The sequence below is a fragment of the Artemia franciscana genome, chromosome 13 (genome assembly GCF_032884065.1).
Source record: "Artemia franciscana chromosome 13, ASM3288406v1, whole genome shotgun sequence".
NCBI lineage: Eukaryota > Metazoa > Arthropoda > Branchiopoda > Anostraca > Artemiidae > Artemia > Artemia franciscana.
Genome location: NC_088875.1, coordinates 44,348,730 through 44,376,640, shown reverse-complemented (window position 1 = coordinate 44,376,640; position 27,911 = coordinate 44,348,730). Strand labels below are relative to the sequence as shown.

Below are 27,911 nucleotides of genomic sequence, written 5' to 3'. Positions count from 1 at the left end.
GAGGAGAGAACAGCCCCTCTCATATAAGAATTAATTTCTGTTCGTTTTAAGTTTTAATGTCGCTCCTTACTTTCAGTTAAAAAAAACAACTTTTTTTCATTTAATTTAATACAGAAATGGGTGATGTAGATTTTTCTCCAGTATTTGAAGAAGATGATCCATTGGCTGTGTATAATATTTTTATTTGGACACTTACAAAAGTATTAAACAAGACGTGTCCTCTTAGAAGACATAATATGGCTAGAGAAAAATTCCCTAGAAAACCATGGATTACTCAGCCTGTTCAAAATGCTATAAACCGAATAAAATAACTTTATAAAGCTTATTTAGTTGAACCATCTCCTATTAATTCTTAGGAATTTAAAAGCTATAGGAATATCTTAAATGGATCGAAAAGAAAAGCTAAAAATATGTATTTACAAAATGAATTTGCAAAACATAAATTTGAAATGAAAAAAACCTGGAAAACAGTAAATTCACTCCTGGGTCAAAAGAGTAAAACAGAGGTTATCACTAAACTACAAACTGAAAGGGGAAATTTGACCACTCCGAATGATATCACACATAATTTGTGTAAATATTTTTGTAGTGAGGGTGTAAAACTTTGTGAAGATACTCGGAAAAAAGAAACAAACAGGTTCCCAAAATAGTTAAATCTGAAGGTCTAGTAAATACTGAAATGACTTTTAGTCCTTATGATATAAATGAATTGGGAAAAATTATCAATGGAGTGCATTCAAATTCAAATGATGTAGATGGGACTTCCCAGAAGATTGCCAAATCGGTTCAGTGAGTTATGACACCCATTCTATGTCATTTAATTAATAAATTAATGGAAAAGGTGAAGCTTTGAAGGTCGCTGAGATAATACCATTACGCAAAGGTAGTAAGAGAAATGATCCTTCAAATTAAAGACCCATTTCTATTCTCCCTTTGTTTCTAAAACATATGAAAAGGTAATTGCATCTTGGCTAAATGGTTACGTTGAAAAAAAAATTCTGGTAAGCACTCAATTTGGTTTCAGGAAAAGACTACCAACCGGAATGACTACAATCAAACTTGTGGATTGGGTAAATGAGGCTTGTAAATTGGTTTTGATTCCAGCTGACTTATTCCTATATTAAAAGAAAGTCTTTGACACAATTCACCATAAAAAATTATTGCTTGAGCTGAGTAAAATAGTATGACTGGAAAGAGCATCTCATGGTTTAAATCTTGCTTGAGTGGCCGGAAGCAATTCGTGATGAATGGGTCTTCAACTTCTGTAGCTAATGGGATAACATGCGGAGTACCCCAAAGTCTATACTTGGTCCTTTTTTATTTTTATTTTTATCGATCAAATTAATTATCATTTTTCAGAGGCTGGTATAATCCGAGTATAATCCGGTATACTGGTATAATCCGAGAACACCATTGTGGGAGGATCCTCTATAGGAGGACAACTGCGAAAGGGCGTAAGATCCAGATTTATGGACAACGGCCTCTGTAAAGGGCTGCCTCGACCCTTTCGGGGTACCTGCAAGACTGGGAAACTTGCGGTCAATTTTTCCCACTTGAGGAGTGGCGCCCCTCGAGGAAATTATAGCCTAGTAAACAACACAGCACTCGTACGGGATTCTGATTATTGGATAATTTTCTGGGCTTGGTTTGTTTTGATGGGCGTTTTCGGGCTGAAAAACCTCTTCCTAGCTAATTTATCTACTATGGGCTGCCTCCCCGTAGTAGCATAATATTTGTAGGCATGAATATATAATGAGTCGGAGGTAATAGGCTTGGGACTGTCTGTGCAGGATTTCGACTCTTGTTGATAGAAGAGCATCGCCAAGTGCTGAAAACCATGTTGTGACCAAGATGGGCCCAGGATTGCACAAAGCCTCCAACTTACTGGAGGTCCCAGGGACTTCTTGCTGTCCGGTTCTAAGCCGGCTTAAGCGCTTCGGTGTAGACTTGAGAAGATATGTTGGTCCCCATCCTGCACTGTTATCCGGGATCACTGCTTTTCTTGAGGCCAAAATAATTTCAAAGATTTAAAGAACATGAAAATTGGAACTTGGAATGTTACGACGTTAAAAAATGACTATCGCATCGACATTTTGACTGACGAATTCAGACGGTTTGAACTGGATTTATTAGGAGTTTCAGAAACTCATATCCCAGGGGTAGAAAGCATGAAATTAGGTGACATAGAATTTGTTTACTCAGGAAGGAAGGATGGGGTACATAGACAGGGAGTAGGGCTCATGATGAATAAGGAAGCTGCTAAGTCTTGTTTAGGCTGGGAAGGTATTAATAATAGAATACTAATTGCTCATTTTATGACTAAAAAGTTTAGGGTATCAGTTATAGTAGTATATGCCCCCATTGAACCAACTGATGGAGATACTAATGACTCAGATGAATTTTACTTACAGTTACAGGAGCAAATAGACAGGGTACCAGGTAGAAATATGGTGTTTTTGCTAGGAGATTTTAATGCCCAGGTTGGTAGAAATAGGGATAGATGGTATCCAAGCCTAGGTAATTTTGGTGTAGGAAAAGAAAACAGTAATGGCTATAGGCTTTTGCAATTTTGTAGGTATAACAACCTAGTTATAACCAATACGGTGTTTGGTCACAAAATGGCCCATAAGTTGACATGGTATTCACGTGATGGTAAGACACCAAACCTTATTGATTATGTTATTGTAAACAGAAGACTAGCAGGATCAATACAAGATACTAGGGTGTATAGGAGTGCCGTTATTGATGTTAAAAGTAAAGATCACCATCTAGTAGTGTCTAAGGTTAATTTAAAGCTGAAATTTCGGAAGAGTAACTCCCCCCCCGGGAAGTTATGATGTTGGTAGACTTCAGGATGAAAATTTGAGAAAAAAATTCCAGGAACAGTTGAGTACTAAACTTGAGGGTTTAAAATTTGACAAAGATGGATGGAATAATTTCAGAAAAACAATTTGTGAAGTTGCTGATGGTGTCCTAGGGAAGAGTGCTAAGACAGCAACTAGGAATATTAGTGAAAAAGCTTTAGGTTTAATAGAGAGTAGAAGGGGTTTGTATAAGAATTATCTGAGCGATAGGTCGTATGAAAACAAAAGGAATGTAAAGAAAGTGGAGAAAGCATTAAAATATGAACTAAGGAGATGTGAAATGGAGGCGATGGATAAAATTGCTGAGGATCTGGAAGATGCGGCTAGACGGCATAATAGTAAAATATTATACTGGCATGTTAATAAATTGAAAGGGAGTAGCCGATCCGGACTAGTCCCAGTTAAAGATAGAAATGGGGTCACAATTAGTGATAAGGAAAAAGTTAAAGAAAGATGGGTGGAACATTTTGAGAATGTGCTAAACCGAGATACAGTTGCAGGAAAAGATATAGATGAAAATGAAAAAGTTTGTGATACCTTGGATGTGAAGGAAGATTTGTTTAGTGAGGAAGAATTAGCGACAGTACTAGAAGGATTAAAAAATAATAAGGCCCCAGGTGCTGATAGTATGATTAATGAGTTCCTTAAATATGGTGGCTTTGAGGTTAGGAATAAGCTACTGAAGATTATGAACATGATTTTTGAAAAAGGGGAAGTACCCAATGATTTTAGGAAAACCTTAATTAAACCACTGTATAAGAAAGGTGACAAGAGTGAATGTCGGAATTATCGAGGCATTAGTCTGGTCTCTGTAGGTAGCAAATTACTGAGTAATATGATACTTTTTAGACTGAGACATGCTGTAGACAAAGTTTTAAGGGAAGAACAATGCGGTTTTAGAAAAGGTAGAGGATGTGTCGACCATGTTTTCACTCTTAGGTTAATAATTGAGAAGTCCCTTCGTTGTCAAACACCTTTGGTCCTTAGTTTTATCGATTATGAGCAAGCTTTCGATTCTGTTGATAGAACAGCGTTAACAAAGGTCTTATCGTTATATGGTATACCAGAAAAATACATTAAAGTGATTTGCGCTATGTACGAGAATAATACTGCTGCGGTTAAGGTAGGAAATGAGGTTAGCAACTGGTTTTGTATTAAATCAGGAGTTAAGCAGGGTTGTGTTCTATCCCCCTTTATATGGATCATTTTGATGGACTTCGTCTTAAGGAGCACAGGAAAGGCAATTGGAGACCATGGAATCAAATGGGGAGGAAGAACGCTCCTGGACTTAGATTATGCTGATGATTTAAGCATATTAGATGAAAGTGTGAGCAAAATGAATGAATTTTTAGAGGTTTTACGAGTTCAGGGTGCTAAAATAGGCTTGAAAATTAATGTTAAGAAGACTAAGTCACTAAGGTTAGGAATAAGTGAAGATGAACAGGTGACCTTAGGTAACGAAAAGATTGATCAGGTTGGGAGCTTCAGTTACCTTGGTAGTATTATTAGTAAAGATGGTGGGAGCAGTGAAGATGTTAAAAGTAGAATAGCTAAAGCTCAGGGTGTTTTTTCACAGTTAAAAAAAGTTTGGAAGAATAGAAAGATAAGCCTACAAACCAAGATTAGAATATTGGAAGCTACAGTGATGACAGTGGTCAAATATGGCTCTGAAGCATGGACACTCCGAAAAGCAGATGAAAATTTACTAGATGTTTTCCAGAGAAATTGCCTACGGATTGTTCTGGGTACCCGGCTGACTGACCGTATTTCAAACAGTAGGTTGTACGAAAAGTGTGGTTCAATCCCGCTTTCTGGGGCTATAATGAAAGAAAGGTTGAGATGGCTAGGCCACGTTCTACGGATGAAGGATGACAGATTACCGAAGATTGTCCTTTTTGGCCAAGCGTCTGGGGCTAAACGGAAAGCAGGTCGTCCTTGTCTGGGTTGGGAGGATGTCATAAATAAGGATTTAAAGGAAATGGGAACTTCCTGGGAGGGTGTAAAGAGGGAGGCTTTAAATAGATTAGGTTGGAGGAGGAGCGTGCGTAGCTGTGTTGGCCTCAGGCGGCTTGGTGCTGCAGTGAGTTATTAGTAGTAGTAGTAGTAGTAGTATAATCCGAGTGGGAGTATATATAGATAAATCCTTAATAAGAAGAAAAAAATTTATATGATTAATTTCTTTTGTAGTTAGATTAGGCACTTTTTGCGTTAAATTCTTGTTTTTTGTGCGTGTTCGTACTGTTGTTAATTTCCTTGCTTGTTTGTTATTTATTTATATTTTCGTGTGTATATGGCCCACGGGTTTTTGAAATACACCTATCTATCTATCTATCTATCTATCTATCTAATCCTTTTTGTAGATGATACTCTTTTACTTGTTGCTGCGCAATCGGTTAATCTACGTTTTGGTAAAATGAGAAAGGTATTGGTTGAGTTTATTGTGTGGGCATATTTTAATCTTTTAACATTAAATTTTACCGAAAAATTGTCATAGTAACATTGACATAGTAACATAGTAACATCGCAGTAAGCATAGTAACATTAATTGTACTAATTTGTAGAAGATCCTAGTCTAAAAACTTTTACAATTTTTATTCAAATCAATGTGTGCCAAAAACTGGTATGCAACAAAAAGAATCCCAGCTACAAATAGGACTAAATAACACTCTGAAGGAGGTTGTTGTTCCAAAAATTACTCATTCTTCAGAGTTTCAAAGCTCTTTGGCTAACTCCTCGAAAAATATAGATAATGTCAGAGGGGGAGATAAAGCTTATGTGACATCAAAGTCTAAATCTACCGATGATGAACTAAAATCCGAAAATGAAGGATAAAAAGGGGATGATGAAAGTCATAGAATGTTTAAAAAGACTTAATCAAAACTGAAGATGTAAAGCTTGATAGTACAAGAATGCCAGAAAAGTTGAATATTCTATCCGTGTCTCCAAACTCCAAGAAAAATGTTCAGTTACGACTTGTCATGTAAACTTAAATATGACTGTAATGCCTGAAAGCATTTCCCCTTGTCATAATTGTAAAGAAGAAGTGGGTCACTTAGATTCAAAAGCTGCCGGCCATTCCTGAAGCAGTGTCAAATAATATTTTTTTTTCACTGGACAGATTTTTTTTAAGTGCATTTTGAAACTTTTGGCTACTTTAGGTTGCAGCTACTGCTGCAACAATGATATCTTAACCTTTATGGATCATCGCCTTAAAAAGGGGACAAAGCCATGCTGTTGATACAGCTCATATTTTGATAAAAGGCCATTAAAGGGGATAAAAAAATGCAATCCTTAATTAATTCTTCTAGAACTCATCTAGCAAATCTACCTCAAACTTTCTGATGACTGCTATTACAGTGGCCACTAGTGTCCTAATCTTAGCTTATAGACTTATTTATCTATTCTTTGCCTTACTGCACGTAACATTGCTACCTAGTTAAGCTAAGCTGGTTTCACTAGATTGATTACCTTTTAATCATCATTCATCTCTAATTTAAGTGACCTCGTATTTTTAACATTAATTTTCCCTAAATATCCTAAAACTTTTGTTTTCATTTTACTGACATTCTAAGCTCAGCAGTCGAATCACCTGAATAATCTGGGACCGATACAGCATGTCCCTTTTTAGGCCATATTCACCCACAGACTTTGCTACGTTAAATAATTAAAACCTAAGGCCCTCTTTCCTAGCTGTAGAAGTCTAAGGCCTGCTGTGTCATTGGCACTTTACTGAAAACAAATTATAGTGCAAATTTTTTTTTACTAATTACAACATTGAAAATTGAGTTATTTGACTTTTGGACTAATTTGAACAAAATGGCTATCTCAAAATTTTGATTGAATGCATTTGAGCAAAGAAGGGCTTGAGAGGGGGCGGGGGCTGGTTAAAAACAAAATAGAAGTCTCAAAATTTTAATTGGGTCCATTTGGAGGAAAAAGGTGCACGAGGGAGGTTTCTTGGCCTTTAATCGCCTTTAATTCTTAAAAAGAGAAATAGAACTTTCAATTTTCAATCCAATTAGCCTCCTCAAAGTTTATGCAATTAATACTTCCATAAAAACTTAATATGCTAACAATGGGCAACTAGCATAACTTATAGCCCTTGCCCCAGGAGGTAGTGTCAACCCTGGAGGCATTATTATATGATCTTTGGACTATTCTGAACAAGATGGCATTCTCAAAATTTTGACCGGTTGTATTTGGAGAAAAGAGGGCATGGTGAGCGGGGATAGTTGACCGCCAATCACTTTTGACTCTTAAAAATAGAACTAGAACGTTCAGTTTCCAATTAAATGAGCCTCCTCCAAGCTTTCAATTTCTAATGAAATGAGCCTCCTAAAAAGTTTATACGAACACCCTTTCCATAAGAACCTTTTATGCCCCCGTGGCATAGATTACTACACTTTCCCCCTGAAATCTGCAGGGTTTATCGGATGCATTAGGGGGAAAGAAGGCAAATGGAGGCTGGTTGACCTCTATTCACTTTTGACTCTTAAAAGGGCACTTGAACCTCCAATTTTCAATCGAATGAGCCCCCTCCGAATTTCATACGACCATTTCTTCCATATAAAGTGCCTATGGGAAAAAACAACAACATTGAAGCGTTAAGGACTTTACTGTAGGTAACTCTATAGCGTTGCCTCTGACGCAGGCTCAGGGCCTTCGATCCTCTTATGCTATTGCTATTTTTTTTATTAAACTAACGTTGTTTTCAATTTGACTCATAAATGGGTGTGTTATTGTCTTTTTCCGTACTATTATTATATAACAGCCATAATGAACATCAATTAAAAAAAAATCCAACTACTTCTTTGAAGTAATTCCCTAGCTTCCCTCTATTTTTTAACTTGAACATAAAATCTATGAATTGGTAATAAATAAATATTCACGGTAGCTGATTTAGTCAATTGTAATGTTAGATAATGGATTGTATTTTTAATCACATTTTGCGTTTGGATATTGCCCTTTATGCTATATTGCACCACAAATTAAACGTCACCCTGTTTTTCTTTTGTTTTTAATCTGACCATTTAAAGTTGACTAGAATAGTTGAAATCCGATGACTGTTCGTCTGATCTTTTGGCAAGTTGGCTACATACTATCATTGCCACATAACAACCCTTAGAAATTGTCAGTTTATGAACAAAAAAATACCACTTCTTTTGCATAATACTCTTAACTTTCCCTACTTTTCAGACTTGAAAATAAAAATTTTTAAATTGTAACAAAGGAACGCTCACGATAGCTGATTTCCACTTTGAAATGCTGGCTTTTGCTATTACTTAGAGTTTTTTTTTTCAGTTTAATATCCGTATTTTATCTAAAATATTTTCTTTGTAGAACATGTTTTTTTTTGTTAATAAATGTTAAATTTATCAAATGAACACTGTGACTCATGAAAAGATTAACACTAACTCATAACTATAAAATCTCATAACTAGAAAATACAGAACATTTTTTTTTATTTGTTTTATGAAAACCCAAAACTATTAAAAAACAAATTTTTTGAAATTCATACTCCAAAAACTGGAAAACATTCATAAAAGATAATTTGAAACTACTTAAGAGCCAGTGAGTTAAACTTTTTGACGAATTACTTTTAAATACTGAGCTTCTATCAACGTCCAATTGATACATCTTAAAGAGCTAAGCTAATAATTTCCAAAAGGGTCGTTACCTGCAAAAGAAATGAAGACAGTCACGTAGAACTACACCACCTCCCTTTTCCACTTCGCTGAAGCAAATGGGACATTCATTGTCCTCATTATTAGGAACTGTCTCTCGCTTGTCTAAAGATATAAATTCATACAATTTATCTTTTTCACAAGAAGCTGTTTCATATTCTGTTGAAGAATGTTTAGAGAGAGCAAATTTCTCTACAACATCAGTAATCAGATTCTCTGTGAAATCCGATGACTGTTCGTCTGATCTTTTGGCTACAGCTTGCTGCGAATTCTGCTGATTATCGTTTTTGCTATCATATTTTTGATTTAAAGAAGGCTCTAAAAATTTAGATTTCTTTTCTTCAAATTCTTGATTTGGCTTCTCATTACCACAAATATTTGATTCAACGTTGCTGTTGTTTCCACAAATTGAATGATATCCTTTACTCGGTTTAGTTGAGATGAGAGTTACTCTCACAACATCCAACTCTGAATAACGGGCCTTCTCTTTTTGTATAGCTTCAGGACACTTAGTACGGTTTTCAGCAACACCTATGTTGCGTGTTGAAATGGATAGAGGCTTTAATGGTAATTTTGAGATAAAATCAGGACTCCTGACTTGATTACACTCTTTTGGTATTTGATGAATTACTGGTTGATCTTCAAAAGATTGATTTTTGAATCGATCTTGGGATTTTAAATCCAGACTGTCAAAATTATCACGTTTTTTATTGCTCACACTTTCAGCCTCAACAGTGTCAATCAGGCAACTGAAGCTAATACTAATTGGGTCATTTGAAATATTTGTTTGCTCCGATGATCTGCTTAGGTCACTTCCTTGCAAACATGAACTTTCAGCGGGCACAGTTATATCTACAGGTGTCCCACTTGAAGCTGTTTCATCCTCAATCCTCAAACAACAATTCAGTCCCAGTTGCGATTTGTCGAGTGTCCCGGCTTGACCCACATTTTTAGGTTCTCGGAAGCTCTTTGACTCTGGATTTAGCAATGTCGATGAGTGTGATTTTCCGATTTCTGATATTTCTATTGAGTACTGTTGCATTTTAGGAGATGATAATAGAAGTTGTTCAGTTAGAATATATTCAGTTTCGGAGCTGTTTCCAAAACTTGGTTCAGTTGTTTTAGCTAAGTCTAGGGGAAGGTTTGCAGTTGGTATTGCTGGAAAAACAGTTGAACAACATTCTAAATTTTCATTCTTGGCGTTTAAATCACCGGCTGCTTTTGAATCTAATTGATTCAGTTCTTCTTTACAATTATGACAAGGGGAAATGATTTCAGGCATTACGGTCATATTTAAGTTTACGTGACAAGTTGTAACTGAACATTTTTTCTCGGAGTTCGGAGACACGGATAAAATATTCAGCTTTTCTGGCATTCTTGGACTATGAAGCTTTACATCTTCAGTTTTGATTAAGTCTTTTTGAAACATTCTTTTGCTTTCGTCATCTCCTTTTAATCCTTCATTTTCAGTTTTGTTTAGTTCCTCAGTAATAGATTTAGACTTTGATGTCACATAAGTTTTATCTCCCCCTCTGACATTCTCTATATTTTTCGATAAGTTAGCCCCAGAGCTATGAAACTCTGAAGAATGAGTATTTTCTGGAACAACAACCTCCCTCAGAGTTTTATTTAGTCCTATTTGCAGCTGAGATTCTTTTCGTTGTATATCAGTTTTTGGTACACATTGATTTGAATAAAAATCGTTTAAATTCTTTGGACTAGGATCTTCTTTGAATTTTGTGTCCGCAGGTAGTGCACGTGATGTTTTATTTTCTGCATTCTGAAAATAGAAAAGACAGAAGACTTATTATTTTCTCTACAGGAACAGGGTATGGTTAGCCCATAAACAACAGCTATTATCTGAGAAGAATCCTAAAATCCTAACTTAGAAAAATCCTAAACTAAACATAAAACCAATGTAAAAATTTCAGTTTTAATTGATTTAATTAGAATTTCTTTTATTCATTTTGAACAACAGATAGACGAGCCCTTTCGGGTGTATTTGACATATAATCTAAATGCTAACCCAACTCAAATAATTTGATATTTAATGCATGAGTGAATTATAAAACAATCTTTCAATTGCCTGAAAATTTCAAATGGGATGCAAATTAATGTAATCAATTAGTTAAAATCTATAATTCAATTTATTAAAATTGAGCTTGTTATTAACTTATCTCATTGTGCTAGGTGACAGTACTCTGTTAGTGACGGTAGTATTTTTAACTTACAGTAAACCCATCTCCTCGTGTTAGAAAGTGTTCTTTAACTTCTTTGGCTTATTTTTGCAGCTTGGTTTTGTAAGGCAAAGACATTATTCCTTCTTTCTGTAAAGATAAAAAAGCCCCACTTTTTAAAACTGGGTTAACTATTGCTGATTGAAAAATCTAGCCTGACAAGCAAATACAATTTCAGGAAAGAAGAATTGCTCCGCTTTTTTAAAGCCTGATTAGTACATTTGTTGAAAATAATATGCTAGTAAAAAGAACAAAAAGTTTTTGAACAACAATATTTTTTTATGTAAGATTTTCGTTTCTCTGTGGTGCTGTCCTTTTAAGGCCAAAATTTCCAATGGATTTTTTATTGCACCTTTTGGAGCACAATTACTTTTATGAAAAAGGTATGCTTCTATTCTTATGGGAGAAAGCTTCTCAGGTGGCGAAAGGTAAAAAAAACTTTTTGAACATTTGTGTAGGAAAATGGGCTATTATGAATGCTGTCTCGTAGAAATCAAGGGTTATAGTTTTAATTTTTTGAACGTATTATTAACAACTATGGTCTACTACTGCTTATTTAAAAATGTAATTTATTTGTTTTCAAAAAATACTTTTTGGTTCAATAGTCTTAACCAAACTTTTCCGAGATAAAATGCTCCCACGGTGCAGAATTTGCAAGTAAACTCCTAGGTAAACCGCATCATAATCCATGCCGTAGCATAAACTTATTAAGGAGTGGTTGGTCTCCCAAACAGTTTTATCTAGCCACTTCATATAGAAGAAATGGTTCTAAGACTTGAGAGGGGTTCATTCACTCGAAAATTAAAAGTTTTAGTACCCAAAGTTGGTTTAAAAGTGATTTGAGAGCATCCAATTCACCTCTTTTGCCCTTTTCCCCGGAGCACCTTTTTAATTCACATGAGTTTAAGATAACCCTTGCACTCACAATGTTAAAAGGTCCGAACCATATGATTCTGGTCTACGCATCCTAAAGGATAAGGCTACGCAAACTAAGTGATTGGCTCATTACCCCCCCCCCAAAGATTAGTTTATTTTTCTATGGTGGGAGGGAGGCGGCTTCCCTGAACTTCAAGATTCAAAAACTTTCTAATTTGGGGTATTTTATAAATAAACGCTGCAGATACATTCTTTCGAAAACCCAAGATATACATAGTTTCTTTTGATTTATTTCAGCACCTTCTTTATCATACCCTTAGCCATTCATGCGATATCGCAGATGCACCCTATTGACAATTTTGGATGTATATAGTGTACTTCGATTCAGTTCAGCAGCCCCAAAAACATGTCCTGGAAATTCCTACGTAATAAACTCGTTTGTTCTTGGGATATTCCACATGTGCCCTTTTTATCAGTTGATACAGATGAAGTCATTTTAAAGCAATTGAAGCCTAAAGTGTTCTAGAAAGTACATGACTTTTGCCTAATGATGGTAAGTAATCATGAGGATTTGCAAAATGTTACTTTTAGAGCCATGGTATATTACATATATATTACCCTTAACTGATGCATACAGTTTTTTATTATTCGGTGCAGTATTCCCCTTACCATAACTTCAAATATTCAAGATAATATCCTTAGCTGTTTCTGAGATATCGCAGAGACGCCCTTTTGACAGCATTGTATGTATGCAGTGTCTTTTGATTTAATTGAACAGCCCCGTGAGCACGTCGTGGTAATTCCAATGGAATACACTGGGCTTGTTTTTGGGGATATTGCATAGATGAACTTTTAACAAGCTGGATACACCTAATGTCTTGGATGAGTTAAAAAATCCCCTTTAACTACCCTGAAAATTTAAACTTTCTACTCTATTCTGTTCCTGAGATATTACATCTATGCCATTTTGACAAGCAGAATCCACTTAAACTCTTTTGATTGTGGCCAATAGTTTTAGTTTTAGTAGTAGAAGTAGCAGTGGTATTTTCAGTTGCAGTTGCAATCGTAGTAGCAATAGTAGTTGCAGTAGACGTAGCCACAAGCAGTTGCATTTGCAGTCACAAGTAGTCGCAGTCAGAGCCACAACTAGTCGTGATCACAGTCACAGTTGATCGCATACTGTTGGAAATTGTCGTGGTTGAAGTCGCCAGTGATCGTAAGTATAAGTAGTCACATTCGCAAGTTGTCGTAGTAGCAGTCACTAATAGTCAAAATTTCCAGTAGTTGCATTTGTAGTCACAACTAATTGCAGTAAAAAGCAGTCAGAATCGCGGCCAGAAGTAGTTGCAGTCATTAGAAGTCGCAACCACAAGTGGCCGCAGTCGCAAGTGGTCTCGGTCGCAAGTTGTCCCCGTTGCAAGTAGTCGCAGTCGGAGACTTCACAATGATTAATTCTTTATGTAAACAATGAATAAATTACATGACTTACAGCCCTAGTCTGGGGGCTGTGGGTGTATGGCATCCCAGAGATATAGTTACTTGACCTTTTGACCATTTTGAACAAAATGGCAATTTCACGACTTCGATTAGAGTTGAGGGGGTTTCTAAAATGGTGAGGGGGCTGGTAGCCCTCTGATCACTTTTCAACAACCCCTTAACATACAATGAAAGTTCCAACTCAATACCCTTGACCATTCCTGGTGTATTCTTGACACACTCTTTTGTCTTCCGGCATGCACAGGGTGTTTTACTTTTGTACAACGTTCCCTTTATCATTTTCTGAAAAAATTACTTTATGCCTTAAGCCTTTTAGGATACCCATGATCAAACATACCTCCCTTTCCCAATATCTGACCCTGAGTTTAACAATGGGCATCTTACTTAATGTACAACCCTTGCTCTGAGGGCTTTGGCGGGCCATGTCATCCCTGGAGGCATAGTTGTTTTAACTCTAGACTACATTGAACAAAATGGCCATATGAAAATTTTGGTCATTTGTCCTGGGGAGGGGGAGGAAATAAAAGGATGTTGAATGCTGGTTGTACTCTTACCGCTTTTCAACATCCCCCTTAACATACCATGAAAATTTAACTTAATATCCTAAGCCGTTCATGAGTTATTGTTGATAATCTCTTTTGAAAACTAGGATAAACCTAGTTTTTTTTATTTTAATTCAACATCCTCCTCACGTACCGTTTATAAGGAAATATTTATTATACTTTAGCTATCATCTTTGCTATTTGACAGATTTCAAAAACTGAAAAGTTTTAAAGGAAGAATAATTACTTTGTTAAAGATGGGCTACCTTGGCCATTACTTTGACGCTAGATGGTTCTATGGCACCTTCCATCAGCTTCACTAGATGGCGGTCAACGGTTGCCGTAGTTTCTACTTGAGCGTGCCGACGACCGTTGGGGCTTCCTAAAATAATCCTTATATATCAGGTAATGCACTTGCTACTAGAAGACTAACTAACCTACATTTCTGAGCCATAGGGTATGTTTTGAAATATTATCATAAATTAAATCACTTTTTATATTTTGAATGTTTCTATTACCGCCAGCTGCTATTCTTTAGACTTTTGTGCATGCACTTGTATGATATAGGTTACGATTCGTAAAAGTATTAAATAAACAAGAGCTAAGAGCTCATATGGCACTTGTGACGAGGCAAGAAGAGCTAAGAGCCAAGAGATCATATGGTATGAGCTCTAGCAAAATTCTATAAATCAATAGATTGATTTAAAAAGGGAAATAAGAGGCTTAATGCCGGTCAAGATTTAAAATAAGAGCTCTGAGTCACAAAGTCCTTCTAAATATCAAAATTCATTGAGATCCGATCACCCACTCGTAAGTTATAAATACCTAATTTTTTCTAATTTTTCCTCTCCCTTTTGCCCCCCAGATGGTCGAATCTGGGAAAACGACTTTATCAAGTCAAATTGTGAAGCTCCCAGACACGCCTACCAATTTTCATCGTTTTAGCACGTCCAGAAGCACCAAACTCGCCAAATCACTGAACCCCTCCCCTCAACTCCCCCCAAAAAAGCGAGTCCAGTATGGTTCAGTCAATCACGTATCAAGGACATTTGTTTATTCTATCCACCAAGCTTCATCCCGATTCCTACACTCCAAGTGTTTTTCCAAGATTTCCCCCTCCAACTCCCCCCAATGTCAAAAGATCTGGTCGGGATTTGAAATAAGAGCTCTGAGACATGAATTCCTTCTAAATATCAAATTTGATTAAGATCTGGTCACCCTTTCGTAAGTTACAAATGCCTCAATTTTCAAAATTACCCCGCCCCAACTCCACCAAAGAGAGCAGATTCGGTCCAGTTATGTCAGTCACGTATCTTAGACAGGTTTTGATTCTTCCCATCCAGTTTCATACTGATCTCACCTCTTAAGTATTTTCTAAGATTTCTGGTTCCCCTCAACTGCCCCCCTCCAATTACGCTGGCTCCGGTTGAGATTTAAAATAAGAGATCTGAGTTACGAGATCCTTCTAAATATGAAGTTTCATGAAGATCTGATCACTCCTTCGCAAGTTAAAAATACGTCATTTTTTCTTATTTTTCAGAATTACCCCCCCCCCCCGCAATTGAGCGGATCCGTTCCAATTATGTAAATCACGTATGCAAGACTTCTGCTTATTTTTCCAACCAAGTTTTATCCCAATCCCTCCAATCTAAGCGTTTTCCATCATTTTAGGTTTCCCCACCCCAAACTTCCTCCAATGTCACCAGATCCGGTCAGGATTTAAAATAAGAGCTTTGAGACACGATATCCTTCTAATATCAAATTTCATGGAGATCCAATCACCCGTTCGTAAGTTAAAAATACCTCCTTTTTTCTAATTTTTCAGAATTAACCCCCTCCCCCAACTATCCCCAAAGAGAGCGGATCCGTTCTGGTTATGTCAATCAAGTATCTAGGACTCGTGTTTTTTCCCTACCAAGTTTCATCCCGATCCCTCCACTCTAAGTGTTTTCCAAGTTTTAGGTTTCCTCCTCCCAACCCCCCCCCAATGTCACCAGATCCGGTCGGGTTTAAAATAAGAGCTATGAGCCACGATATCCTTCTAAATATCAAATTTCATTGAGATCCGATCACCCGTTCGTTAGTTAAAAATACCTCATTTTTTTCAATTTTTCAGAAATACTCCCCCCCAACCACCCCAAAGAGAGCGGATCCGTTTCGTTTATGTAAATTATCTATCTTGGACTTGTGTTTAATTTTCCCACCATGTTTCATCCCGATCCCTCCAATCTAAGTGTTTTCCAAGTTTTAGGTTTCCCCCTCCCAACTCCCCGCCCCCATCACCAGATCCGGTTGGGATTTAAAATAAGAGCTCTAAGACACGATATCCTTCTAGACATCAAATTTCATTGAGATCGGATCACCCGTTCGTAAGTTGAAAATACCTCATTTTTCTAATTTTTAAGAATTACTCCCCCCCAAAACTACCCCAAAGAGAACGAATCAGTTCTGATTATGTCAATCATGTATCTGGGACTTGCACTTATTTTTCCCATCAAGTTTCATCCCGATCCCTCCACTCTAAGTGTTTTCCAAGATTTTAGGTTTCCACCCTCCAACTCCCCCCAATGTCATCAGACCCGGTCGGGATTTAAAATAAGAGCTCTGAGACACAATATCATTCCAAACATCAAATTTCATTAAGATCCAATCACCCGCTCATAAGTTAAAAATACTTCATTTTTTCTATTATTTGCGAATTAACCGGGCCCCCACTCCCCCCAGATGGTCAAATCGGGAAAACGACTATTTCTAATTTAATCTGGTCCGGTCCCTGATACGCTTGCCAAATTTCATCGTCCTAGCTTACCTGGAAGTGCCTAAAGAAGCAAAACCGGGACCGACAGACAGACCGACAGACAGACAGACCGACAGACAGACAGACAGACCGACAGAATTGGCGATTGCTATATGTCACTTGGTTAATACCAAGTGCCATAAAAACAAGTTCTTTTTCACTGAAAGTAAGGAGCGACATTAGAACTTAAAACGAACAGAAATTATTCCATATATGAAAGGGGCTGTACCCTCGTCAACGCCTAGCTCTTTGTGCTAAGGTTTGACTCTTTCTCACAACTCTAATTTTAAAAAAGTTAGTTGAAAGAGGGGGTCGTTGAGGATTGGACAGCCCCTGTCATATACGGAATAATTTCTGTTCGTTTCAAGTTTTGATGTCGCTCCTTACTTTCAGTAAAAAAAAAACTTGTTTTTTTCAAGTTTAATTTCTGAACGTTTTTGAATTAATACCGGTTTTGAATCTGGCTCACCGTACATGAATAATTAAAACGGAATTTACACATTAATTTTACTTTTTTAAACTAATAACAACCTCATAATAACCTAAGTTTGATTTATGTTTCAATTGTTTAAGAATGACTCATCAATCACAAAGGCTATTTAATTAGAATAATAGCCTCTTTTAAAAATTAAAAAAGAAACTTTAGCGGAAGAGCGAGCTACTGAGTAGAGGCAACCATTTCATATACGTAATATTTTTTGTTCTTCTTAAGCTTCAATGCTGCTTCTCACTTTCAGTTGAAAAAATTTGTTTTATATTTAATTGCTGATCGTTTAATTAATGTCGGGAAATCCAGCTCCCCCTCCATGGAAAATTCCCTTCCCTCACGAGTAATTTCTCCATGGAAAGATTCTCCCATGTAACTTAAATTAGCGATATTTGTAGAACTAATTTTGTAAGGCATTGTAGCAAAACAGCCAAAGAGGTTGAAACTATTTTTATGAAAATGAGAGTCACAAGTTGAGCAATTCTAAATTGACTTAAATGAATGAAAGAAAAGATATTTAAAAGATATACATAATAGTTTATGTTCGTTTTAATTTTCAATGTTATTCCTTACTTTCCGTTGGATTTTTTTTTATTTAAGAACAACCACAAGCCGAACACATACAACATTTTTGGTTTATTATCACTTAAAAATCATACTTATGAAGCTGCCTAAGGAAAAAGTAAATGCTAAGGTTGGCTGGAAAATAACAAAAATAAATTATTGCTTAATAGGCTATTATTTTACAAAATTCGAACTTTGGTGTAAAGAGTGAGCTATTGACGAGGGGGTGAACTTACTAATATATGTAATATGAGGGGGTTCCCCCTCTTTAATACCTCACTCTTTACGCTAAAGTTCGAATTTTAATCTGATTCTTTAAGAATAACCCCTGAATCACAAAGCCAGTTTAACTAGAATAAATAGCTCTTTTGAAATTGCTAAAAATACTTTAGAATAAACAGCGAGGTATTGATTAAGAGACGAATCTCCTCTTATACGCAATAATTTCTGTTTGTTTTAACTTTTAATGTTACTCCTTACCCTCAGTTGAAAAAACTTGTTTTTTTTTATTTAATTTCTTATCGTGTTTTAAACAATGCTGAGATACCCAGTGCCCCCTTTATACAAATTATCTTCCCCAATAAGAAATTCCTCCATGAATAGATCCTCACACGTAACCAAGTCCCCCTGACACCCACCAGAAAAAAATCCCCACTGAAAACATCTGTATATTTATCAACAACCAATTCTTGACTTTCACTTTTTTTTTATTTACATAATAAAGAAAAATATAAACTATTACAGATATAAATCACTACACTAGGGAAAAATTAAATTTTATACGTAGACAATGGGCAAAGTTTATAACTTGCAGCCCCTCCTCCGGGGACTGTGGGGGAATAAGTTATCCTCAAAGACATAGTTATTAAATTATGATGAACAAAATGGCTATTTCAAAATTTTGATCTGGTGACTTTGGGGAAAAAATGAGTGTGTGTGTGTGTGGGGGGGGGGCTTATTACCCTCTAATTTTTCGGTCACTTAAAAAAGGAACTGTTACTTTTAAATTCTATTTGAATGAGCCCTCCTGCAAAATTCTAGGACCACTGGGTTGATACGATTACCCTTGGGGAAGAAAACACACAAAATACAAAAAAATTAAATAAACACGCATCCGTGATCTTTCTTCTGCTAAAAAAAAAATCCACATTTGCGCAGATAGGAGCTTGAAACCTCTACTGTAAGGTCTCTGATACGCTGAATCTGATGGTATGATTTTCATTAAGATTTTATAACTTTATGTGTATTCCCCTTTTTTCGAAAATAAGTCAAATTATGTCAGGCTCGTATTTTTTGATGGGTAGGACTAAAATTGATAAAGCCCATAAATTTAAAATCAGCATACAAATTTGATTCTTTCGATTTATATGCTGGTATCAAAATTCTGTTTTTTAAAGTTTCGGTTACTATTGAGCCGGGTCGCTCCTTACTTACAGTTCGTTACCACGAACTGTTTAATATAACAACTTATCTGGAGAGAAAAACAAATATTTGGAAGAAACAAGATCAAAAACTTCCAAAACCGATTTATTCCGATTTACACTTTACGATTTATTATTTCTGCATTCCTGCTGTTTTTATATGTAATTGATGGTTCAGTACAGAAGTGGTGTGCATCAGTGGTTGGATGTTAAATATCACCCAATTAATTATTAGCAAAATACCAATTTCTTGAAGTTCCAGTTCTTATACATATAACCACGGTACCAACCATTTTGACTTGCTCAGCAATGATCCATCGTCACCACCCGCTGCCGTAGTTACGAAGCTTTGATCCTCGCTCAAACGTCTCCCACAGACACCAGAACTTTTTTATGAACCAAAATACCCATTTTGGACTATATTGTTTTGAATTGGCGCTGAATAAATGTGATTCTTTTTTAATCTAATGTATGTCTCTTCCCCTGCTTCCTGCTGGAAAGGTAAGGTCTCCTTCCGTTTTCCCCGTCTCTCCGTCTTATTCAAACGTCTCCTTCGGACACTAGGAGAGTTTTACAAGCCAAAATACCCATTTTGGACTATTTTGTTTCGAATTGCTTCTTGCTGGAGAAGTAATGTCTCATCCAGTCTTTCTCCGTCTCTCCGTCTTACTCGAACGGATCCCTCAGACAGTAGAAGATTTTTACAAGCCAAAATATCCATTTTTGACAATTTTGTTTCAAAGTGGCACTGAATAAATGTGATTCATTTCTAATATAATGTATGCCTCTTCCCCTGCTTGGGAGGTAAATGTTATTCGTTTAGAACTGGTGTAAGATTAGACGAAGGGAGTTCCTAGTTCTAGTTCTGATATTCTTCAGCGGGATGGTTAACAAGTGGTAGCCATATCGGAGTCTAAAGGGCCTTTGCCTTCAGATATAATTTTCACTTGGTTTACATAAATTACACACTTATCTCTTCCAACAGGCTTGCCTAGATGGAAAATTTTAAAGAATTTAACGCTAAAACTTTTAAACTTAACATCTAGAAACTTTCTTAGATCTTAATCACAATTCTAATTAGTTGAATCACTTATATTCAAAGGGATTGTAATTGTTACCATTTAAGTAAAGTTTATATCTACAGTTTGTAGGAGGCTAAGGGGACCCCCCTCCCTCCTTTATAATTGGATTTCTTCAAATTTTCCTAAACACTGAAAAATATTAACATAAAGATGAACCTTTTGAGTTGCAGCTGCCCCCCACCCAATAAAGTTATCCTTACACTTTCAAAAGTTTTGCAATGCGATACATAAGTGTTGGCCCACTCAATATAAGCTTTAAAATAAGCTGTAGAAAGTAATCAATTATGCTGACTGGTTGCACTTAGAAGGAAAAAATATACCACAGCTCGGCCGCATTTACTTAGAATCATTGAGGTTGTACACAAGTCTTTCCAAAAGTTTGAACACTTGAGTAGCCTATCTCAGAATTTATCCCACGTTCGGGTGGAGTTAATGGGTTTGTGCTACAAATTAGTTCACATTAACCCTTTTCTGTTGAGCAGTCTCCTTTGTTACTAAAAACAAATATTTGTAAAAACCTCTATTCATATAAGCGTATAAACAAACTCTATAAAAACCCGTATCAGTAACTGACTTTCTCCAGGAAAATAAGTAATTTTGTTTATAATAAAGGAGAAAGAAATTTTTTTTCCAGTTTGATGTAAAGTTAGAGATTGACTGGTTCTAAGAGCTAGAGAGCTTGAGAAGGGTTTCAGTTCTTAAGAATGCAAAACAAATTCTTTCAACAAATGTTTGTCGTCTACCCATCTTTCTTTTATACACCTTTTCACATTTTTTCTTGGCATTTAAAAACTAATAAGTTTAAGATTCAGACTTTTAAAGTTTTATGCTTCAGCTTACCTTTAACAGCACTGAGGAAGCAAGATTCTATGGTTTCTTTACCATCATTGTAGCCTTAAAAGCTTTGTTTATCATCATTATCCTCTTCATGTCTTAAGAACATTGTCTGCTTCTAAGAACCAAAGAACCTAAGAAGCTTTCAGTTTTTGAGAATGTAAGCCGAACATTTTCAACGAACATAAACCTATAAACCCTTCGTTTTAAGATTCAGACATTTTAACTTTTACGCTTCAGCTTACCTTTAACAACATAGAGAAAACAAGTGTTAATAGTTTCTTTATCCCCAATGTAGCTATAAACGCTTCTTGCATCATCATTGGCCAGTTCGTGACCTAAGAACCATTTTTGGTTCCCAATCGGAATTGCCAGCTCCTCTTCTACTTTTTTCTTCAAATCACATACTTTTGTTTCTAGCATCAATGACACAAGATACGGACCTCGTCGCGATTTTGCATCTTCAACGAAGAAATTAATCCTGCAAAGATTGCACCAAAGTTTAAAAGTTAAGCCAATTTATCAAATACCAAGAATTTAATCAACTCTCGATGGGTGACAAAATGAATCAGTAAGTCTGATGACTTAACATAAACATACATTTATGGTTAAATTACAAGTAGCATTTTTTTTTCGGAAAATACAAAGTTGTTCAGCACCAAGTTTCAAGTCCTGGTGTCGCCGTGTTATTATTTTGGAACGGGAGTTAGGGATACTATTCTAACAGTTTAGTCAGAGTTGAACCAGCTCCAAATGACTACCCGGAGAAACCTGGGGAAGGTAAACACGAAGGGTATGTTAAAGCACGGAACGTTTCGCCCTAACCCCTTTACTACACTTCCTGATGGAAGGGCCAAGAAACGGAGACCAACACTGTCGGTAAGGACTGTTAAGTCTGGTGCCACATCCTTTATCCTTTATTTTTCTAAGGATTTTTGAGCATTCTTCCCAAATCAGCATCAAAAGTGGATATTTGGTATGTTAGGTTAGGATAAGCTAGACCTAATTTAGGCTTTAGATTCATTTCGAAACTGTAAGATTGAACGATATTTTTCAAGCAGCGTATTGCCATAGCTCCGCATTAGAAACAACCCAGTAAAGAATTAACTCTAGCCCAGAATAACAAAAAATCTAAAAACGTGCGTTGAAAAAAAAGAAAAAGAAATGAGAAAGTAGAGAAGAATTGCCATTTGAAGCTGATTCAGCAATGACAATTAGTATTTCGATTAATTTCAACGGTAAAAGTTCGTTGCGAAAAAATATCAAGGAAAATTTGAAAATTAACCTTAAATTTCCTAAAAAATGATGGTGGATGGTAATGACACCTGCACAAATGTAATCACCATAGCCGAACAACCATTTAGAGAAATTATAATTTCACATCTTGAGTAACAAAGAAAATAATTTTTCCCATAGGAATAAGTAATGTCTCCTTTTTCTTTTTAATGAAGAACATTCAAACGAGTTACTTAAAATGATCCCTAGAGAATTAGACAGGAAGCAGGGCTGTTTCCAGGGAAGCAGGCTATTGGAACTGAACCTCCACCTCCTTGTCATAAATAGCATGGATATTCCTCCCTCCATGAAAATTAATAATTTTTTCACCCCCTCAACAAAATCCTGAACATGGCCCTGCCCAGAAGTAATCTACCCTACTATCTTCTTCAGCTTATACTGTTTCCCACCTTAACCACAGCACTATTGTTCTAGTATATAGCGTAGGCCACAGTAGTGTACGATTATATTTTACTGATCCGTGCTTATCCTGTGTACTGAACAAGGACACGGAAGCTTCCATCAAAGCATTTAATAAACGAACTCTAATAAAGCTTTTATATCTCCTCAATGAACTGCATGATAACAGTCAACACACACAGAGATGGAGAGTTTAGTTATGGTGATCCCATTAGTGCAGGTCTCATTGCCATCTGCCACCATTTTTGAGGGGCTTCAAGCCACTTTTTAACATTTTTTTTTTGGTTTTTTCGTTAAAGGTCTGTTAATTATTAATCTACGTGGCAAAAAAGGCGAAACCGACACCCTCCCTTCCATTCTAAACTCCTTTTCCTCACTTCTCGTAAACTTAAACGCCTTTCCATACTTCTCGTAGTCTGATGTGTAGGGTTGTGCTAAACAATCGCATTCACGCCAAAATCATACTAATACTATGTAGCTGTAAATATAAGCTCCTATCTTCTTCCTTGATTAAACAAAAAAAAAGTTTTTTTAACTGAAAGTAAGGAGCGACGTAAAGATGAAAGTAAAGATGAAAGGGGGTATTCCCTCCTCAACGCCCCGCTTTTTACGCTAAAGTTTAACTCTTTCTCCCAATTCTACTTTTTAAAACAGTAAAAACTTTAGCGTAAAGAGCAGGGCGTTAAAGATGGAACAGTTCTTTTCATATACGGGGTAATTTCTGCTCGTTTTAAGTCTTAATGTCGCTCCTTACTTTCAGTTAAAAAAACTTGTTTTTTTTATTTAATTTCTGAACGTTTTTTTAGTTAATCCATGTTTTGATTTTGGCTATCCGCAGATGAAAAATTAAAGCAAATTTGCATATTTATTTATTTGGCTAAATGGCTTTCCCATAGTTTTGATAGAATGATTTTGAAAAAAAAGGAGGGGAGGCCCAGTTGCCCTCGAATTTCTTGGGTACTTTAAAAGGCAACTAGAACTTTTAATTTTCTTACGAACGTTTTCATTAGTAAAAGAAATACGAAACTTACAAATTAGCTTACGTAACAAACTTCTATATTCGTATTTTTTTATTAGGTATATGAAAGGGTTCGCCCACTCGTCAACACCTCGCTCTTTACACTATAGCTTAAATTTTTCCCCTGAATCACAAAGGCCATAGAATAAATAGTTGACTAAAAATACTTTAGCGTAAAGAGTGAGGTATTATTAGGAGGTGAACCCCTTATATGCGTAATATTTTCTGTTCGTATTAAGTTTTAATGCTACTCCTTACTTTCAGCTGAAAAAACTTTTTCATATTTAAATTTTTCTTTTTTCAAAAATAATGCTAGAAAATGCTGCGCCCCCTTCATGGAAATCTCCTTCCCCCATGACAAATTCCTCCACGGAAAGTTTCCCCTACATAACCCCTCCTCCCAACCAAAAAATCCCCCTGAAAACATCTGTACACTTCCCAATAACCATTACTATATGCAAACACTGGTCAAAGTTTGTAACTTGCATCCCCTTCCACGGGGACTCTGGGGAGTAAGCCGTCCCCAAAGACATAGTTATAAGGTTTTTTGACTATGTTGAATGAAATGGCTATCTCAGAATTTTGATTCGACGACTTTGGGGAAAAAATGAGCGTGGGAGGGGGTCTAGGTGCCCCCCAATTTCTTGGTCACTTTAAAAAAGGGAAGAACTTTTCATTTTCTTTCAAATGAGCCCTCTCGCGAAGCTCTAGGACCATTGGGTCGATACAATCACCCCTGGGAAGAAAAAAAAAAAAAAACAACAACAAATAAACACGCATCCGTGATTTGTCTTCTGGGAAAAAATACAAAATTCCACATTTTTGTACATAGGAACTTGGAACTTGTGCATTAGGGTCCGCTGATACGCTGAATCTGATGGTGTGATTTTCGTTAAGACTCTATCACTTTTAGGCGAGGTTTCCCCCTATTTTCTAAAATAGGGCAAAATTTCTCAGACTAGTAACTTTTGATGGGTAGGACTAAACTTGATGAAACTTATATATTTAAAATCAGCATTTAAATATAATTCTTTTGAAGTGATTGTTTGTATCAAAAATTCTGTTTTTTAAAGCTTTGGTTACTATTGAGCCGGTTTGCTCCTTACTACAGTTCGTTACCACGAACTGTTTGAAAAACAGCTAACAAAAAATTTCTTATAATCCCTTGGTACTTTTTTTTTACAGAAATCACGCATATTTTCATGTTTTCGTTATTTTAATAAAATATTCAACCCTCCTTAGTAATACGTTTTTTTCCTTCACTTCTAATTTACCTGAAATTGTTCATTTCCAACGACTCTACCACGGTTTTACGCTCTTCAAAATTAGTGGAATAAAAATACGGTTTGACCTCGGAGAAACTGCAACAGATTTTCTTCTACACTAATATCTCCAGAAAATTCACCTTAATTACATAAAAGAAATTCCCCCGAATCTCCCTTGTACAAATGCCCCAAATTTCCCATTGAAGGGAGAAAATGAATGGGGAAAATCAGTTTTCGCATTTATAAATGCTTTGGAGTTTCCATAGTCATTTCCTATAAAATCAAGCATAAGAAACACAAACACGATATCAAAAATCCAGTTTTCCTTTCTCCATTATCAATTTTATCCTTCTTGGAACGAAGGGAGGGGTTGGTAAAGTGCAAATATCATTATTTGACGGATTCCAGTGGCTAAAGGATCATCTTGTACCAAATAAAGTAGTGTAATGCCAAATATGAGACCAAAAAGCAGTTTATTTAACTATTTACCAGGCCCCTCACCTCTGAGGGGCCTGTAATTTGAGGGGTTCCTAAGTGAAACTTCTTGAAAACCATTTCTTGAATCGAGATAAAAAATTTAGATCAATGAGTTATAAAAAGGAATGACGTACAACCTAAAACGAATTCTTCTCCCTACTTTTCTTCGTTATCGTCTTCTTTCCGTCTTGCCACATCGTTAGCAGATGCCACCTCTTTACACTCACGGTAGGTAAGGCTGCATGATAAACTGTTCCGACAGCAGCTCTGCCTGAGAGACATGCACCCACTAATGCACTGACATGTAACCACCTTCAGCAGGTTTTCTGGTGGTGGCGAAGTATCTGCCATATTGGGAAGAGATATATTCCCTGATGAAGAGAGGCGCCAACCCCACTCTTTGGGCTGTAGTGCATTGCACGTCTCTTTCCATTTCATTATTTGCACATAAAGCCTGGAAAAGTGGTACTTTGCAGCAGCCAAAGTTGGCGGAAGCCACTCTGATTGAACGAAGTAATTTGGGATTGTAACCCATATAGTGATTACCCCAACCCAGACGTCTACCAGGGTGTTCTCATTACTTTTTGTTTTGTATATACGGATCAAAGCTTTCTCTCCAGCTTCGACGATATCCTGGTCACATCCTGGTGTCATGAAGATCGTCCAAGTATCCTTAAAAACACCAGATTTAAGTGACAAGGAAATAACATACGGCTCCCTTAAGCCATGAAATCTATTTGTTGTATCGCAGCCAGACATTGCGTGGCAAACGAGTAGATTTTCTGCTGCTTCGGTTCATTGTTTGTTCTTGATCCTTTTATATGTCACACATTGTTCGGTTATTTCCTTGCGTGTGTGCATAAGGATATCGCCTGTATCTAGCATAGTATGGCATAGCAGGACTAATAGGTCGGTATCCTTCCAAATCAAAGTAGTCGACAAAGTTTACGGGCAAATGACTTCAATTTGTACAATCAATATAATGGCATCATCCTGAATATGTAGAATTTTATATCATGAGCTAGCCAGCCTCTTAGTAAGTAGGTTAATGAAGTGTTATTTATTCTTGGGACTTCTCGAAAATTCCTCCTTACTCTTGACACTTTTTATGCTAGGAAAAAATTATATCATTTGGCACAACAAAACCTTTGGTTCTCTTCAGCTCTGTACAATTTTTCGTCGTTGGTGTATCAGTGGAAGACCCGAACGAGAATCAAAGTAGGCATTAAAGATGTCCAAATTGTCTGCTACAGTTCCGTCATGCCTCTACTTCTTGTCATACCACCACTTGTTTTAATACTTCTCATTAACATTTGTTTGCACCCCCAGTAGTTGTCAGTTCTCTGGATAAACAAGTATTCCTGTAACATTTACTAGTGCTCTAAGTTGACTTTCCTCAACTGAAAAATCGATTTACGAACATGCAAGTAGAGTCCGTGTAAAGATTATGGCTGGAAGCTGCAAAGTAAGAAAGCATTTCTAACAAAATATTATAGATATAGCTCGAAATTGCCACTTCGTTCAGCTCTTAGGTTATTTCTCAAGATTCCTAGTAGGTCAAGATACTAAAACGAAAGACGGGAAGTTCTGGACTTGGATAATCGTTCTTCAAAACTTAATATTTTTTTACATGATTAGCCAGTGTGGTCTCAGAAATTGTTTATCATAGTTGTTCTTTTACATTATGAACTTTTTCATGGATAAATTCTGCTGCTTCCAACACCTGCGCTTCGTCGGCGGGTATCTCCTTCAAGGAGCACTTCGTACGCCATTTGTCTTTTCCAGGGTTTTGGTGGCAAGTCGTTGCCATCAAACGCTCTGCTATTCTGTTCTGATGATTAGAGGCTCACATAAAGGGCTACCTTCAACAGACCATGGCCTTGCAGAGCAAGGGAGACAGCTTTGCTTTGTTGTATACTTGGCCCAGTGTTAGACACGTATTCTTGACTTATGATTTCCAAAAGCCCCGAATCAGCCATAAGAAAGGTAATAGCTCCTAAGAAACTCATGCGAGTGTGAATTCCACCCAGGACAGCAATAGCATTTCCAGTAAAGCAGTTGGTCAAAGGTAATGACTAGAGTTTATCCAGCTCAACTAGCGTGCAATAGGATTATTCTTTTGTCTTTCTTTCGGGAGTAAATAAAACAGTACAAACCTTTTATATACCTTGAACCCAGCCATGCCACAGGTACTATGATAAATGTTGCAATGATCAGATCAACTATAGAAGGACACTTTAGTGTCCCTCTTGGGACACTATTCCCACTTGCTAGCCTTATTCCTAGCTTGGTAGAAAATGGTGAATCGACCAAAAATGATTTAAATAGTCAATTTTCACAGCCGTTTTAGGTAAGATGAAATAGTTGACTGCATAAAATCAGGAGCAAGTTCTTACCTTTATTTTCGAATTCGCCACCAATTTTTTCTCAGGAAGCAGTAAAAAAAATGCGACAATGTTAATCTCGAATTTTAACCTCCTCCTCGTCCTATTAGTGAGGAAATAAACATAAGAGTACGGAAAAATTAAAACCTGAATTCAGGTTTGGAGTGAACATACTCAATTTTACAGA

The 27,911-nt window shown here is 36.5% G+C and overlaps 1 protein-coding gene across 1 annotated transcript in view; it reads right to left on the bottom strand.

The window, feature by feature from the left end:
• Positions 1–27,911, bottom strand: part of LOC136034975 (uncharacterized) — an 81,734-nt gene that overhangs the window by 24,869 nt on the left and 28,954 nt on the right. The window contains exons 5-7 of the mRNA XM_065716538.1: positions 21,131–21,366; positions 13,967–14,082; positions 8,542–10,328 (exon numbers count right to left, since the gene is read on the bottom strand). Coding sequence (XP_065572610.1) covers positions 8,542–10,328; positions 13,967–14,082; positions 21,131–21,366 — 2,139 coding nt within the window. The remainder of the gene's footprint in view (positions 1–8,541; positions 10,329–13,966; positions 14,083–21,130; positions 21,367–27,911) is intronic.